This window comes from Equus quagga, chromosome 16, assembly GCF_021613505.1.
Source record: "Equus quagga isolate Etosha38 chromosome 16, UCLA_HA_Equagga_1.0, whole genome shotgun sequence".
In the NCBI taxonomy this organism is placed as follows: domain Eukaryota; kingdom Metazoa; phylum Chordata; class Mammalia; order Perissodactyla; family Equidae; genus Equus; species Equus quagga.
In genome coordinates, this window is record NC_060282.1 from 5,374,490 (window position 1) to 5,392,745 (window position 18,256).

The window sequence follows — 18,256 nt, forward strand, 5'->3', positions numbered from 1 at the left end:
ATGAGGGGAACACGCGGCATCTATGGCTTTGGCTCAGGAGAACCAGTGCATGGCTGGGAGGAGAGCACTGGCGCTCATTCACTACCTTCCGTGAGCAGGTGTCTTAAGTAGGTTATCTCACTCCTTAGTCATAGGTGTCTTTAGAGAAGGGGATTATCATCCCCATGCAACATAATCAACAGAAACAGTTTCAGAGAGGTGAAGTGACTTGCCCAAGATTCCACAGCTAATGAGAGATTCAAACCCAGCTCCGTCTGAACATAAGCAGATAGGTGGACGTTGGGTGGCTGCATGGATCATGGCCTACCATCAGCCAACAGTTAACTCTTCTATCTATTCCAAGCAGTGGGAACATAGTGGGTGTTCATACAGTTACTGGATGAACGAATGATGAATTACACGTGCCCACAGTTTCATAAACTGCATTACAAACTACCTGTACCCATTACTTTATTTGACCCCCAGGAAGACCCTTGAGATGAGGTGGCCTTTTCTTCGTTGCAGATTTTGTAAATGAAAAACGAGATATGAATCCAGTTTCTCTGACCTTGGACCTATGCTTCTTAATCCCCAATACACGTAAACTCTAGACTGTTCTGTGTGTTGTTTCACTCTCCTGTATCCAAAGGTTCCTGGTGGAGAGAGGAGCTGAGCACAAGTGAACACTAAGAGCCTTTGCTTGCCTTTCCTTTTTATGATATTGACCATGAGGAAGTCCATTGGGCTGCTGCCTAGTGATCACTTGCCCATTTTTTCACTTTCCTTCCTTTGCCAGGGGGAGCGAGGTCTGGATGGATTCCCCGGGAAGCAGGGAGAGACAGGAGAGCAGGTAGGTGGGCGTTGGCGCTGGTGGGCTGGGAGGACAGAGATGGCTGGGGACTGATGTAAAGCTCTGTAGGGCCTGGGTGCACTGGCCTCCGTCCTGCTCAGCTGGAGGCTTCAGGAGGCTTAGTGACCAGCCCCCAGGTTATGGTCACATATGGGCTCCTCCAACACCAGGGGGGAGGAATCCCAGAGAAGACACCACTTTAAATCCATTCCAACCTCAGTAATACGACTTGTGTTGTAAAGACCATGAAGATGTGCACGTGTTCAAGGTGATGTATTCACTGCAATCTTGTCTGCGGGAGTAAAAGACTACAGACAACCCAAATGCTCTTCAATATGGAATGAGTTGAATAAACCAGGTGCATTGGTCCAGGGCAATAATGTGAAACCATGGAAATTAATTAAGAAACTCCTAATGTACTGGTATGGATGGTATGTAAGATATACTCTTAAATGGAAAATGTAGAATGATGTGGAAAGTGTAGAATGATGTGGAAAAAAACACATCTATTACTTATACAGACATGGGCTATCTTTGGAAGGACCATCAAGAAAGTAGCAACTTGCTTTCTAGGTTACTCCCAGAACAGGATGCTTGGTGACTGGAAGATGGAACAAGAGGGAAATTTTTATGCACTTAAATTTTAAACCATGTGAGCATATTATCTAAAAAGTAACTAAATTTAAATATTTACATCATTAAAACTAAATAAAATCTAAAATCATACATCTGCATTGAAGACAATTAGGAAAATACTTGTGTAATATAAATTAACACATCAATATATCAGTCAGTTAATGCATTAATATTAACTTACAGATAAAATTATTAAACATATAAATTAATTACATTCAATTTTTAAATTCATTATTATAAATTATTAATTTCAATATATTATGTTGATAGAAATTAAATTTGTAGTCAATCCCATTAACCCAAAATAATATCTTGACTTGTATTTATTGTCATTTAACAAATTGGGATCGTACATTTTTATATCTCACTCTCCTGCCCTTAACATTGTGTCATAAACATGTAGCCATTTTCTTAAATATTCACTGAGGGCATGACTCAAATGATCACTTAGTATTCTATGGTGTGGATGTGCCATAATTTATTTGTTTTTTTGCTTGAAAATCTTCACTGTGGCTGCCTCTGAGGCAGGCCTGGCTCTTATCACTGGAAATACCCACCTGGTGATGGCTGAGAAAGGAAAGGCACCTTCCCACTGGAGAGTGGCAGTGAAACAATAAACCAGCAAATGGATAAAGTACAAGTGGTGTGAAGGCAGCAGATGAGGGTTTAAGAAGCAGAGGAACAGTGAGCATCAAGGCGGGTCTTCTCCTGTTGGGGACATTCAGGTTCTGTCTGGTCTTTGCTATTTCTAGTAAAAGGGAGGTAAGAGTGCTTGCATACACATCTTTGAGTGTATCTCTTAAGTATGCCTTTAGGAAGAATGCCTACAAAAACACTCAATGGACATGACCACTGATTGTCCAACTGGCTTCTAGATTCCTCCTCACTTCTATGAGGGCATCACAGAAGAACCCCAGTGTGGGGTGGCTCCTGAGCCCCTCCTCACTTTCCACACCAGTGTGAGCTTTAAATGCCTAGGTTGTCCACAGGGCCACTCTTGGAAGACATCCCCAGGGGGATACCGAAGAGGAGGAAGGCTAGTCCTCAGCATCTCCTACACCAGCCCTCTGGGACCTTGGTGTTTCCTGCCACATTGACTTATCCTGGTCAAGAGTCCAGGCTGCCTCGTCCCTCTTCCCTTGGCCCTGGAGACTTCTCCAGTCCCTAGCACCTCCTACAGATTCCATAGGACATTACCACCTTGGCCCTCCAGATGCCCTGGGCCCAAGGTAGATCTCAGTTGGTTGCTTCTCCCATCTTGCCCAGATTCTGTCTGAGGTGTCCCTCATGTCCCTGAGGAAGCAGTCCTTGGCTTGCCCAGAATGCATTTTCCACATTGCACTGCCACCGTGAGTCCAAAGGGGACCACGTGGAGATGTGGCATTTAGGTTAGTTGAGGAACAACTTTCTAGCAATAAGCACAGTCCCGAAAGTCTGGTCTAAGGGGACCTGTGCCTCCTGGGGAAAAGGCAGATTACAGCTTTGGAGCTGCAGTGCCCTTGACCTCTTCCTTCTGCACTCACTGCCACTGACAGTCCACCTTATCTTTCTCTGCTCCAGGGAAGACCTGGCCCTCCCGGTGCAGCGGGGCCCCAGGGAGAGAAGGTAAGCCAGCCTGGGGTGAGAAGCGGTTCTGGGCTCCGCACAAACAGGTGTGTGAGCTGCCCACCTCAACAAATAAGGGCCCAAGGTGTGCGGTGGGGTGGACGGGGGGAGGCTAGAGTTCTAGAAATAAAGTGAAGACAAAGGTGGTGAGTTGTGTGTCAGGAACTCAGCTAGCAAGAAATTGCTGGTTATTGTATTTAATTTTTTTAATACTTTTAGGAATAAAAATCCATTTAAAAACCAAGAAAGCCTCCTATTATATAATGTCCAGACATATTAAAATATTATGCTGCTTAAATTGCTTTTTGGACTAAGACAGGCTATAAATAAATACCAAAAGAAACTTTAAAAAATCCTTTCCCTATCCTCCTTTTCTCCTTCTTTCTCCTCTGCAACACTTAAAAACTGTTTTTTTTAAGTCAGAATAATAATCCTAAAAATGTACTAGGTCTTTCATAAACAAATTAAAGTTTGTATCTCATCATATTGGTCATCTATTTTAGAACATTTTCTCCACAAGGCTTAAGTCCATAAATTTGCTGCTCAGAATTTCTGTATCTCAATTGAAAGAACTGCATGTAAAAATTCTTTGCAAATTGTGAAGTGCAATGGAAATGTGTGTGAAGATAATACCCTTCCTGAGCGCTCGGGGTCCAGAGGGAGACTAAGATGGGGTGGTATATTCTGGATTGTAGCAGGAGGGGTGATGAGGTATAGCCCTGCGTTTGAGTGCAAGAGAATGTTTTTCTTCCAGATTCTTCTGCAGATCCTTAGGAAAGGCATCAGACGTGGGGTTGGAGAATAGCCGGGGAGAGCCAAGGGGTGCAGGAGGAATGCAGATGAACCAGGAGGAGTGCGGCTTCTCATATCCTCACTGCAGAGCTCACTGAGGGTCCCTGCCTGCCGCACACCAGTTCCCAGCATACGCCGGAAAGAAAGGACAAGGGAAATGCTATTCTCACTCTTTATAGAAGCATCCAGGGTGTATGTTATAAATAAATAAATAGAACTACAGGCTGACAAAACCTCGGCTTAGGCATGGCGGCTGGAGAACGTTGATGTCTTCCCAAACTGCTCACTGGGGCTTCGACTCTAGCTGAGTTAATTATTCTCTCTCCTTCCGAGTATTTTTAGAGTTGAGATTTACATTGTTATATTTTCCCGGTGTCAGGATTTTAATATATTCTTGCAGTTCCTTGACAGGGGATGCAGTTTCCTAAAATAAGTATTTATTCCAAGTTACTAAGAGGGAAGGATCTCTGAAGTTTGGATCTAGGTGACAACTCTTTCCTGCTACTGCCTGTGTGTGTGTGTGTGTGTGTGTGTGTATTATAAACTGCAACCTTCCCCTTCATTTATGGATGTCTTTTGGACCCTCCTGTTTGGGAAATAGCTGAGTTATCCTTGCTCATTATGATGAATGCAGCAGAAGTGGGAAGACAAGGTCAAGGGCGATGGTACGATTTGGAGCATTCCTTGGAATAATCAAGAAATCAGTGATGCTCGGGTGATAAGATGCCTCTCAGCTCATTGTGAGAGAGCATCATTGAGACAAATCTTAGATGTTTTACAACTTGAGAAAGTATCTGAACCATAGAGCTGGTCTTTCTAAAGCCCCTCACTTTACAGATGAGAGAATAGAACCCAGAAAACTAGAGTGTCTTGTTCAAGACCCCACAGTGGCTACAGACAGAGACCTGTAGATCTGCCTGCCCATACAGTGACATACCACAGGCCGCAAAGTCAGGAGCTGCACCATATTAAGAGATTTACTGGATTGACTTCATGGTTGTATCAGCTATTTATTGCTGTGTAACAAATGATCCTGAACCTTAGAAGTGTAAAACAACAATCAAGTGGTCTCATCTAGTTTCTGAGGGCCAGGAATCTAGGGACAGCCTGGCTGAGTTGTTCTGGCTCAAGGTCTTTCATGAGGTTATAGTGAAGCTGTAGCCAGGGTATGGGTATCTTATCCGAAGAATGCACTTCCAAGTTCACTCAGGTGATCTTTGGCATGCTTTGGTTCCTTGGTGTCATGTTGGCCAGAGCTTTACTTCCTTACTGCATGGGCCAGTCCATAGTGCTGCTCACAAAAGTGGAAATGGCTTACCCTAGAGTGAGTAGTGAGTGATCTGGGGTCAGGCAGTGGGGGCAGCCCAAAATGGAAGCCACAGTCATTTTTATGACTTTTTCTTGGAAGCCACACACCATCGCTTCTGCTGGATGCTCTTAGTCTCAGAGACTAACACTGGTACAGTGTGAAAGGTCCCTATACCAGGGTTGAATACCAGGAGGCAGGGCCACTGAGGACCATCTTGGAGGCTGACTACCACAGTGGCTAAAATCGATCATTGCAAAAATGCATCATCCACAGAGTGGAAAGAAAATGATTCGAGGACAGACTGTTGGTTCCGTTACTTTCTAGCTTTTTGACCTTGAACAAATGACTAAACATCTCTGTGCCTCAGTGTTCTCATCTCTAAGATTGGAAAGATAGTACTGGAGGGGAAAAGATTTAATCCATGTCATGTCCTTAGAACAAGGGCTGGCAGCTAGAAAGTCTCCAGTATCTATTAATTATATGTATACAATTATTATGTATAAACTATAGGATCTTAGTTTTCCAGAATAATGATTTAATATGTCAGACATATGATCTCATATTCTGTAAAATTACCTATGAAAATGAGAAAATGCATTGATTAACCAATTTCACAACTATCATTGAAAATTCACTTTTTGTGATGTAAAAATAATGGTGATAAATACAACAAAAACAATAAAAGTAAATGTGATAGTGAAGCATAGTGTAAATAAAAAAAGAAAGACCAGTTATGAACTTCAAAATATTCCTCATTCAGCCACATGTAACTCTCTCTCTCATTCTCTCTCTCATTTATAGATAAATTTGTAAATAAATATATTTATATATATTTAAGATAGCCACACAAAAAAACTACAGTATAGTTCACAATGTCTTCTAACAATCGTATATTACCAAAATATTAATAAGATTGAGTATAGGGAAAAATAGTTCTGCTTAGGGAAGTTGGAGAATCCCCATGGAGAAATGGAGAAGAGATACCTGGGCTGGGTTCTGAGTGCATGGAGATAGTCATGTGTATGTGTCATGGAAGTGTCTGTTATAGAATGGTAAAAAATGCATGTGTGAGTGTGTGTGTGTATGTGATAGTGCCATGAGAGAAAAAACTAGAATGGAAAGATGTTTTTGGGGTAGGACTTGATTATTATATGTGAGAAACAAAGAGTAAGGTACAGCAAAGAAAATTGACACTTTTTTTTGTGTGTAAGGAAGATTGGCCCTGAGCTAATATCTGTGCCACAATCTTCCTCTACTTTGTATGTGGGACGCTGCCACAACATGGCTAGACGAGTTGTGTGTGTGTCCACACCTGGGATATGAACCCATGAACCCTGGGCCGCTGAAGCAGAGTATGTGAACTTAATTGCCACACCACCAGGCCAGCCCTGAAAATTAGCACTTATTATTATAACTCTATACCTTCCACTCAGTTTTGCTGTGCAGCTAAAGCCACTTTAAAAAAATTAAGTCTATTGAAGAAACATTATTAATTGAGATTTTAGAAAAACATTTGAAGTTACGTAAACGGAAGTGAGTTTTTCAATTCTTGGGCAGCAGAGGGGATGGTGGAGTTGTGATTATATCAGTTTTGCTGTCAGAGGAAACTCGTCATGTCCATATAATAGAACCTCAGATGCAGTGGAGGATGACAGATGTGCCTTGAGTCATTCATTCTTACTCAGAACCTAATAGATACTTTCATATTTATTCAGCGACTCATTCATTTTTTGCCAACTTATTCAAGAGTAGTTTTTGAATGCTTCCCGTGCTCTCTGACCTAGCCTATAGGGAAAAAGAAAAGCTATGTCCTCAAGCCATATGTGGGGACATTGGCTACAAGTAGTGTCCTCGTTTTAGCTATAGGACACTAGAGGAATAGCAGTGAAGATTTTTCTATTGCCCCAGTAAACAGATGTGTCCTATGCAGCACCAAGATGTAGCTCACACCCTAGGAAATCTGATGCAGCCGCATCCATCATGGCCCAGGTGAACTGGAGGTAATGGAGAAGGAGACACAGAACAAGTCTTCTGTATACCATGACGTGTTGAAAATGGATGGAGATCATCACAGCATTTGTGTTAGTTATTTACTTGATACGTATTTATTGAACACTGACCACGTGCTGCACCATGGATTTGGTACAAGAGATGAGCCATAAGGTATAATTGCCGCTCTTGCTGTGCCTAACACAGTGCCTGGTACAAGCAGATGCTCACTGAATAGTGGGCCAAGGGCTGCTCTCGAGCAGAAAATGGTTGTGAAACCATCAACTAAATGTAGGTACTGGGCTGGATGTGCCAAGAGAGGAAACAAGGTTCCTATGATCTTGATGCAGAGGTAAGAATTAGATGCAGAAAATTGGAGGCTATCACAAGAAGGGAGAAAGACCAGGCACAATGACAACGTGTGAGGGAACACAGAGGAGGAAGTGGTCCCATGGACTTGCATGAGGAAGCAAAGACCTCAAAGGGATGGGGAACAGCAGAAGAAGGTGACAGAAAGTACCCTCTGCTGAAATGTTTGTCATTTCTGTGCAGGGTGATGTGGGGCCTGCAGGACCTCCTGGTGTACCAGGCTCTGTGGTAAGTGGTACAGTCATCAGTAGCTGGAATCATGGACTCATGCACTGATAGAGTTGGGTAGTTGGAAGAGTCCTTGCCTCTAACAATGAGGTAGAACTTTTCTGATGACACAAGCTGGATACAAGGCTTTCAAACTAAAAATGATAAAATCAGAGAAACGTCAGAAATTGCTGCATTATGGCATGCTCTGTGAATACCCTTAAGGGAACCAAGAGAGGTTGACTATTGAGAAAATGCCGCCACCCTTGCTGACACCTGATTTATCTTTCAGGTGCAGAGAGAAGGCCTGAAGGGTGAGCAGGTAAGGGAAATGTGGGTCCTCCCCTAGTGGGGCTTTAGAGGGTAGCAGAAATGGAAATCCCCCAGCCATGGGGTTGAAACTGCTTCTTAAGCTCAGATGGAGCCTTTCAGAGATGTGTCAAGTTGACTTTCTGCCAGCAGTACAAATGCCCACCTCACCCCAGTATATCTAGGCCCCTGTTGGGAACTCTGGAAGTAAACTCTGAGTCAGCAAAGGGTCACGGGTGGTGGGGGCCCCAGACATATGCAAGGGGGAGTCATGGCTAATGTGTGTTTGCTTTGTGTTGCCAGGGAGCTCCAGGACTACGAGGTCACCAGGGTCCACCTGGGCCCCCAGGAGCTCCAGTAAGTCATCCCTCCCCAGCCCAGGGTCTACTTTGAACACCTCCAGGTCTGGAAAATAATAGCCATTCTTGTTACTGGGCACTGCGTTATCTCAGAAACTCATCCCATCACCCTGAGTGATAGGTGGTGGGGTTGACACCATCCTGCACAGGAGGAGACTGAGCCTTGAAGAGGGTAATTATTGGCCACAGATCATGCAGTTACTGAGTGTGGAACTGGAACTGAAGCCCAGGCAGCCTGCCGTCACAGCCCCCAGTCCCAAGCGGGCCATTATGGGGATTTCTGGTGCTCAGTCTGGTGGTTCAGTTTCCTTTCAGATAAAACGGAATATATTGGACACTTCAGTGCCTATCAAGTCATTTCCAGTGCAGATTTTCTTTTCCCTTAGTTCTGATTGATACTGACTTTGCAGTGGCTCGGAACACTTCAACCTCTGGTTTCTCCCTCTGTTAAGAATTTAATGATGTGTAAATAACCATTTTTGAAGAGGCGATTTGAAGGCACTCTGTGATCATTTTGTGATGTGAGTTCAGATATTAAGGCTAACAATAAGACTACAGTAAATCCCATGGGTCAGTGATTTAACCATGTTCCTCCTGGAAACATGGTGTTGCATCTTTTAAGTTATTGTACTTTATTGAAGGAAATAAGGCAACTCTTATTTTGGAACATCCATAAATCAGATTTATGTTAAGCCATCAGGGACTATTCCTCATTAGGATAAATTGTATGTTTTTTGCTGGGGTAAAACTAGAAGAAAATTAGAAGATGCTTAATTCCAGTATAATTAGAACAATTTCATATCAGAGAGTTTGGGTCAGAAAAGCTATCTTCTGCCACTATAACAGTCTTGTTTAACTTCTCTAAGGCTCAGTTTCTAGAGCTCTCCACTGTTACTATAACTGTTGCGAGATTTAAGTAGATAACGCAGGTAATGCAGGATGCTCTCAATATTTGGTTCTGTATGCATATATATTTCAGATCCATAATTGATAAGTACTAATGTCTATACTATAGTATATTTTTATATGCAAATATATGCATATTAAGTTTGCAAGGGTGAGATGTTATTTTTCTTCCTTTACCGATTAAGACGTGTACAGAGATATTGAGTGTATTACACAAAGTCACACAACTATTAAGAAGCAAATCTGAACTTTGAGCCCAGACCCGTCTGACTGTCAAGCCCATGCGCTTTTCACCCCTGAGTGCACAGTGCAACGATACTTCCTCTGAGATGTGCAAAGGAGAATTACTTTACTTCATGGCTCCCACTAAGGCATAAGACACTAACAATGTCTAGCCTTGCTTAATCATGAGGCAGCCTTCTTGAGCTCTCGCTCTGGGATCTAGGATGAAATAATGGGTAGTACTCCTCATTTATGCAAATTTTGTTGTGATAAATGAAGGAAGGAGATAAGGAAGAAACCTCAAACATTTGTAGCCACCTACTTTATATCAAGCAAAATATTAAGGCTGGAGATTAAGGGATGAAAACACATGGACTGATGTCATAGTTTAATGAAGGAATAATGAATAAAAAGAAATAAGTGTGAGTAAACACTTATTGTCTAGATGATTAATGAGAATTCCCTGCATGTGTTATTCCTGCGGACCATTGTGTACAACCCTCAACCTTACAGTCCAGTGGAGCTGTCCAGGGTTCTGAAGATGTCCAACAGGCTAGATGCTCTTGATAGAATGGGATTTAGTGCAATACTCAGTGTTGGTGATGAGATTCTCTTGGAAGGAGTTAAACCCAACAGTCTACCTAAAGACCTTGTTAAAAGAGGGGAAGAGTGATGAGAGACCAGGACTGTAAAGATTCTTAAGGCCAGGGCCAATATCTCTCCCATCTCCAAATCCACAACGTTTATCACATGGTGGGAACTTAATACATGCTTGTAGAGGAGTGGCCCCACCACACATATTCAAGAGGGGCATTAAAGTGGGATATGATTGCAGTGTGAGCTCATAAAGAGCAATAAGACCATGGAACATGCTTGGGGTTAGAAGCCAGAATATCTGGTTTCATGTTCCAGTTCTTCCACCAAGTAGCTTTGTCTCTTTGATAACAATACTTAACCTCTCTGATCCTCTTTTGCTTCATGCTTTTCTTAGAAATCATCTTCATTATCATCAACTCCTACATAAATGTGCTCTTAAGGTTAAATGAGTTAATGTATAAAGCAGTGCTCTATAAAACCTTATTAAGTCAGTACCAATATCAATTACCATTTCTGTCTTTTTTGAATCGCCAGCAGCACCTAGCCCAGGGCCTTCTGCAGAGCAATTGTTCCCTAAATATTCATTGGATTGAATCAAATTGAGAAGCTGGCTTCAGCGACTTCTGTTGAGAATGGAAAATTTTGAGTTTGTGTTTAGCCATCCCAGAGAGAGGAAAATGTATCTCATTCTCTAAAATGGAAACAGAGTGCAGCATTCTGCATCCAAATGCTGGAGTTGTCTAGGAGGCATGCATCTTTCATCCTTTCCCCAAGATGAAACTGGCTCTGGTGGTTTTATCAGTGTCTGGTAGAGCATAATGAAGAAGGGCCAGCTGGGGAGATCAAATGCCAGGTGTTTCTTGATGCTTAAAGAAATCTCACTTCTGCAGGGACTTCCCTCTCTGTGTACCCTGAGCTCAACAGAATAATCTTTGTGAGGAAGAGAGATTTAAACCTTTAATTACTGTAGTTTGTCCATTCATGTATTCATTTCCATGGTGTTATTAAGAGAAAACACGTTGGGTTTGAATACAGTTCCATCAATTATGCAAAATTTGGCAAGAGTAGCTATTTGTATGATAATAATATTTATTGAAGCTGAGGAAATTAAAGTGCTGAGAGGGAGTTTTTGGCTGAAATTCACCCAGAAAGTTGGAGTTGAGTCACAGCTAGAGCCAAGGGTTTCATTTGCCCACTCACATTCTGGGCCTTATTCCGGGTGCCATCATTTGGGTATAAATCAGGATGCTGTCAGGAGGTCCAGAGGCTGTGTCAGGGCTTTTGTGTCCATTATTAATGTGGTCATCACAGCCACTCAGCAGGCAGGTATATTCTCTTCTCTTCAGAGATAAGCTAACTGAGGCTCAAGGATGTCAAGTGTCTTGTCTGAGGTCATGCCGCAGATCCATGGTGGGGATTAAAGGGCAGGATTTGAATCAGGTCAGTATGACCTCTTCCTGCATCAGTGTTCCATGCTTGATTGAAACTGATCTTTCCTAGACAATTTCACTTATTTATCCAGACTATCATGTTTTGCATATCACTGTTGACCAAGAGTCGGATAACCCAAGCCAGTCCTTGCTGAGCTAGCAAGATACAGGGGAAATAGCACTGGGTTTAGAGCTGAAGACACTTGGGTTCCAGACACTTCTTTTGTGTGTGCTTTATGCAAAGCACTAGCAGAAGGCACTTGATCCTTACTGTGTTCGTCTTTAAAATGTGAATGATGTTTCCTACATCTTGATTGTTAAATGTACTTAATTAAATCATATAGGTGCACATGTTTTAAGTGTGGTAGATTTGAGGGAATAAGATGGTTTTTCCTTCCTGGCCTCCCAGTTTCCCCATTGAAATGGGATGCTATTTTCCTACCCAATGAGAGTGAGAGAGCAAAGTATAATCTGTGGTGTTGAACCCTGTATTTAATATTGTCTCTTTTTTCTCCTTTCTCCCCCTCCTAAAGGGTCCAACGGGTCCAGAAGGCAAGGAGGGACCTCCTGGTTTGCAAGGTCTCCGAGTAAGTAAACTATCTTTCCTTTCTAATGCCCTAACTCACCCACACTGGCCCCCATTTTAGCGACTCAAACAGAGGAGATGATGCCAGCCTCTTGAGCTTGAAATGAATTCTGGAAGCAGATTGAAGGGTTAGATTTAGTTCCTCAAACATAGTTGAGGGCCCCCTTGTGTCCAGCCTTGATTTGGGTCCTGGGGACATGGAGATGAGTCTGTTGTCTACCATGAGTCATGTATATAGAAACTCATACCCCTGTGTGATCAGAACCCCTGCAGAAGGAAGCCCAGTGCTGGCAGGACACAGAAAAGAGGCAACTGACCCAAGTTGGGGGGCAGCCAGGGCTTCTTGAAAGAGGTCATGTTTGAGCTAAGTTTTGAGGAAAGAATAAGAAAAAATAGGGACAAAAGGATAGAAATCTGTGAATAGGCTCTTAGCTACTTTAATCTAAGTATCCATATTATTGTTTAATATCATATTATCTCATGGTATTCCATTTAATTTAATTTAAATTAATTTAATTTAATTAAGCAGGTGTCTTCCTATCCAGACTGAGCATACCTTATGGGTTTTGATTCACCAGTAAGCACAACTTCTGAGACAGTATCACATGTTTTAAGATAGAGGGCTGTAGAAGCACACCTGGGTTAGGTGTCCTCCTTGGTACCCCCACAGTAGACTGGGACTGACCCTCAATTCTGCGTCCCCAGTTCTCAGCAGGGTCCCTGGCACAGAGTAGGGACTCAGCTCACATTTGCTGACCTCTAGTCCTTGAGCTTGTAGCATCTTTTACTAGTTCACGTAGAGAACTGTCTAAGGGGCACAACTATCCAGAGATGGGTTGAGCTGCCCCTGGAGGTAATGAGTTCACTTTCCCTGGAGGTTTTAGTTCAGAGACCAGGTAACCACTGACAGATGAGTGGAAATGGGGGTGCTGCCTCAGTCCCATTTATGGCCTCTCTTAGCCTAGAGATTTTGTAGCTCAGTGAAGTGGAGGGTGTCATAGATTTGCCATGGATTCTCTCTATCTAAGGGGTTGGACCCACTTTCTGATCACACTTTACATCCTCAATCCTGAAATTGAGTGCCCTGCTTTTATGATTCAGCACAGCGTCCAGGCTGCCCTTACCCACCAGTGAGCTTCCTTCTTTGGTTTTCAAACACCTCTGCATCTTATAACCATCTGGAACCCTCAAGATTCTAACAGGAACTATTTTTTTTTTTTTTGGTGAGGAAGATTGGCCCTGAGCTAACATCTCTTGCCAATCTCCCTCTTTTTGCATGAAGAGGACTGTCGCTGAGCTAACATCTGTGCCAATCTTAAGAGGAACTTATTTTGAAGGCTTATTTTGAGACATGGAAAGATGTCATGAAGGAGGGCTATGTGGGACAGTGGGAAGTCACTTATCCCTCTAGGAGACCTTGGATATGTCGCCTCCCATTTGGCATCGCCAGCCCAGGCCTCAGTTTCCCTGTAAGTCAGATGGGTCCAAGCCAGGTTGCCTTCTCCTCTGTATAGCACAAGGATCCTGGATTTTGCAGCAAGGTGACCTGAGTTTGAAGCTCGACTCCTCTTCTCAGCAGCTGTGTGACTCTTCAAGTCACCTAGCCTCTTTAAGCCTGTTTACTTTGTGACAGTGGGAAGGCATCACCACTGGCTGAGTTATTGTGAGAAAAAGTGCCCAGTATGAGGCTTGGCTCTTGGTGAGCAGCAAGATGTGGCAGCTGTCCTGCTCTCATTCTCCCAACATAGTCACGCACAGTCTTAAGAGAAAACAGCAATCTTTGTACGTTGTCTAATTGATGTTTAGGTAGACCTTATTTCATCTTGCATTGAACTGCTGTAACTATTACTTTTCCTAATCTAGTATTAGATGGTGAGTGGAACTTTTCATACAGAGATGACTGTGAAGTTTTTTTTTTATTTGTCTACGTCTTTATCTAATTGGCTCTTATTAATGGGAGGACAGGAAATTTCTTGCTTGGAGCTTGCTTCTCAAGGCCCACACTTCCTCTGCCACGAGTTCTTGGCACCCCGAGAAGTGTTTGTGTGTCCCCCAGGGATGGCTGTTGTCATCCCCAGAAACACCTTTTACCCCTAAGATTAATGCCAGCCACCCGTGCAGTCAGGGCTGGGCCTGGTCCAACCTTAACACTGGCCAGGGGCCTTGGGAATTGGACAAATGTGCCAAGACTGGAGATGTGAGGAGTAAAACAAGGGGACCCAGAGAAGCAACCAGGTGGAGGGGAGGGGAAGGAGTGGTATTTATTGAACTTGTGAGCTCCAAGTGGGTACCAGACCTCACAACAGTGCACAAATGAAGGGCAGGCCTGCTCCCATCCCTGCCCCATCTCTTCTCCCCTTTCTTTCCTTCCACAAATTCATCCATTCAGCAAGTATTTCTTCAGTGTCTACTAGGGCTGTTATCTCTAAAAGATAAGGAATCTTAAACAAAACCATAAGGCCATCATCCCACCCAAATCTATGAAAAAGTTTAATTATGCATTCATTCTGTGTTCAACATTTCCCTGTCTCATCATTTCTGTTGTCGTCAGGTCAATGCAGGCTTTGGGGTCCAGAAATTGTCGGCCCAGCTATGTTCTAAACGCATCCATCTGGCCACTGTGTTGAGAAGAGACTTCAGAGAAGGAGACTGGTTAGAAAATGACTACAGTGATCAAAAGAGAAAGGGTGGTGGCCCTGACCAGGGCAGGGGACGGGGAGGAGCACTCATCCTGGGCCAGGCAGTGGGGACACCGAGAGAAAGGCAGAGCTGAGGCCCCGGAAGACCCAGTGTGAGGCAGAGGAGCATGAGTCAGGAGTCACAAGTTAGGGCGACGAGAGTAACAGAGGACCCCTCCCTTTTCCTTCCTCCTCTAGTCAGGGGAGGACCGTGACCAGGTATGTCTTTGGGGGCCCCTGGCCCTCCAATAGTCATGGATGAGTCTCTGATTCAGACTGTGTTCCATGCCATAGATGTTGCTAGGTCAGTGGCTGCACCTGTGGAGAAGCAGAGCAGAGACAAATTGTCTTGCTGTGGGCTCGGAAGCAGCTTCTGTTCAGTCAGCCTCTGGGGGAGTTGAGAAAACCCAAGGCGGAATGACTTATTCAAAAAATTGCATCTCTCCTTCCCTCATGGTGACCTGTCATTTCCTCCTCATCAGCTTCAATTGAAACATCACTCTGAAGAGCTCCTTAATGTCACTGCACACGCTCAGGAGGTAAAAAGGGAAGAGCCGAGACAATGACAAGCCACAGGGACTTGGGAATTGAGAGGCTGAGAGTAAAATACAGGGTGGAGAAAGAGCCCTTTATTTTAGAGATTAGCAACAGGCAGACAATGTAATGCCCGGCAAGGTAAACACGTTCATTTTGGACAAAGCTGGGATTTTTCCACAATGACACACTGAAAGAGGAGGATGGGGAGCCGGGCACCTTCTGTGCCATCCCGCAGAGCTGTGGGAGACGCACGCCCCCTGCTGGAGGATGTTAGGCAGCCATTGCTAGGCTGGGCTCCCACCTTGGACGTGAGGTGTCAGAAGGTCCTGCGTTTCTCTTTCCAAGGTTCTAACTTCCTCCTGTTTTCTGAGCCAGGCATTAGGGAGAGATTGATGGGGGAGCCCTCTCACTTAGCTGGAGTGGACAGTTCTTCAGTTGCACCTGAACCCAGAATGTTCCAGAAGTAGAACCAACCCAGCTCAATGCCACTGAGGCACTTGGACACTCAAAAGCTTCCAGGAGGCTAATTTTCCCCCAGAGATTCTGTTGTGCCCTAATCATCCACCCCAAAATAGACATCCTCTCTCTCGCACACCAGCCTATTTTAATTTCTGTAGAGGACATATTTGATATTTTTCTTATTTGAGAATTTGTTTATTTTTGTTTTCTCCACTAGAATGTAAGTCCGTGAGAACGTTCTTCTTTATTTTTGTGTCTGCAGCACCTGGAAGATTGCCTCACACTTATAAAACATACACATTTTTACACACACACAAAATACATTTAAACATAATATATATGTAAGCATAGAAAATATGCATAAATATATAATAGCATTAATGAGTATCTAATAGAATTAGGGTGCAGGAGCAAATGAATCGCACGTGATTGCTGCTCTATGGGAGGCTGACACAGTTGGATGGTGTGAGGACAGGACCCAGAACTGAGCATCTAGTCACGTGGGTTCTGACCTTCAACAGGGAATATCCAGTCGTAAAAAGGATACCTTGGTCCCTTCTGGACCTTTATTTCACTTTGCCTTGACCTTCCTCTGTGGTCCTGAGTCCCACCTAAAATAACCTACCTGTCTTCTTTCCTTTTCTCTGGACAGGAAAGGGGAAAAAAAGTTTTGCTTAAGAGAATTCTATGTTGCCAGGCATTTAAACCCAATGTAAAATTTGGAGTAGCTTAAACTACAGCATCTTCCTGGTGGAAGGGATCCTTCAGACTGACAGTGAGACAGTTAATGTCCAGAAAGGTTAAATGACCTGCTCACGGTCACTCAGGGCTTTGTCTTTGCCATTCCCTCAAGCTGGTGACAATCTCCTTGGTTCCTTTGATCATTTTCTTAATATCTTCTGGTTTCTCTTCTCTCCCATCAGTAGGTGAGAACTGAAGAGGTGACCCAATCAAGTATGATGCTCTCCTTCTTACTAAAGATGGAGTGGTTCCCAAATGTCTCCTGGTGTGCCTGATTGTGTCAGTTTCTTTAAGAACATATTTTTAGAAGAGAATCGCTTTATCCAGGCATAGAACTAATATAAGATAGGAAGGAAAGAGCCTTGGTTGAAGGATCATTGCATACCAGGCGCTTAGCTAGGTATTTTCTTTCACTCATGTTTTTCACTTAATTCTCACAAGGATCCTATGAGATATGATGATTTTAATGCCATTCTGCAAATGAGGAAACCAGGACTTAATGGTATAAATCAAATGGCCCGGTATCACACAGATTATAAATGGGGGCATGGATTAGAATTCAGGTCCACCTGGCTCCAAACTCTTCACTGTTTCTGCTTTAGGATGGTGTGTGTGTGTGTGTGCTCACACATGTGTGTGCACGTACACACCAGAATTCTGAACTGGACATTAAAAGTCCTTGTGGTGGATGCCTTGCAGAGATCTCGAACCCCTTAATAACTGACAGTACCCGTTCTGTAGGATGCGCTGAACGCACACGTTAATCTGTGACTGTTGCCCTGGGAACTGAGGGTCTCATATTGCTGGAAGCTATCAGGGCCACGGGCTCTGATTTCTAGTAGATTTGAGGAGAGAGACATGGGCGGTCTTTTGTCAGTGGCATTCTGGGTTGAATTTGTTTTACTTTTCAATTTTTAAAGCCTTTTTCTTGCCTTTCCCTGCTCTACCAGATGGTAACAGCATTGTTTGGATCATAGGCTACTGTTTGATTCACTTCATGGCATGGAGCCAGGGTTTATGTCAGGACACCCTCAGTTTACCCTGAGCACCTGGTTTCAGCTCTAACCAGTAGAAAATAATCATGTTTGACATTTGGAGGCATGGAGAACAGGAACTGAGCAAAAGACCATACGGTACCTATTAGAATCACTAGCATAGGCAATCCTTTTATCTGTTAACGGCCCCTCCCACGGCTGTGTTAACTCATCCTGGCTGGGAAGGAATTGCTGTTCTGAATTTATAGCCTTCCTCTTCTCCATGGGCAGACAAGCGGCTTGGAAGTATCAGTCCTGATCAGCATCCTGGCATTCAGAATGGCTTGAAATATCTGCTCTCATGATAAATTACAAACACTTATCCAGATATTGTGTTGGATAGCAACTTAAGAGCGAAAAAAAAAGAAAAAGGACAAGAAACAGGCTTATTGTTAGTAAAACAGTTATTTACTGCTGTAAAACTTACCCTGTCCAGCACTCCTCAAATCCCCACGGCCACATATAGATTCTAAATGGAGAGGTTACAGAGCTGCTGCTAGATCCACCACTGCTAGAACTATCAAACTTTATCACTGTCACCATCATCAGCATCACAACCTTTGTCACCACCATCACCACCACCACCATCATCAGCATCACAACTATCATCACCATCACCGCCATCATCTCCACCACCACCATCATCTCCACCACCACCATCA

At 43.5% G+C, this 18,256-nt stretch overlaps 1 protein-coding gene across 2 annotated transcripts in view; it reads left to right on the forward strand.

Annotated features, from left to right (window-relative positions):
• The window catches only part of COL22A1 (collagen type XXII alpha 1 chain), a 292,457-nt gene that overhangs the window by 131,594 nt on the left and 142,607 nt on the right, over nt 1-18,256 (forward strand). For both annotated transcript variants that reach the window (XM_046641629.1, XM_046641628.1), the window contains 6 exons: nt 776-829; nt 3,026-3,070; nt 7,713-7,757; nt 8,029-8,058; nt 8,349-8,402; nt 12,093-12,146. In XM_046641629.1, coding sequence (XP_046497585.1) covers nt 776-829; nt 3,026-3,070; nt 7,713-7,757; nt 8,029-8,058; nt 8,349-8,402; nt 12,093-12,146 — 282 coding nt within the window. The remainder of the gene's footprint in view (nt 1-775; nt 830-3,025; nt 3,071-7,712; nt 7,758-8,028; nt 8,059-8,348; nt 8,403-12,092; nt 12,147-18,256) is intronic.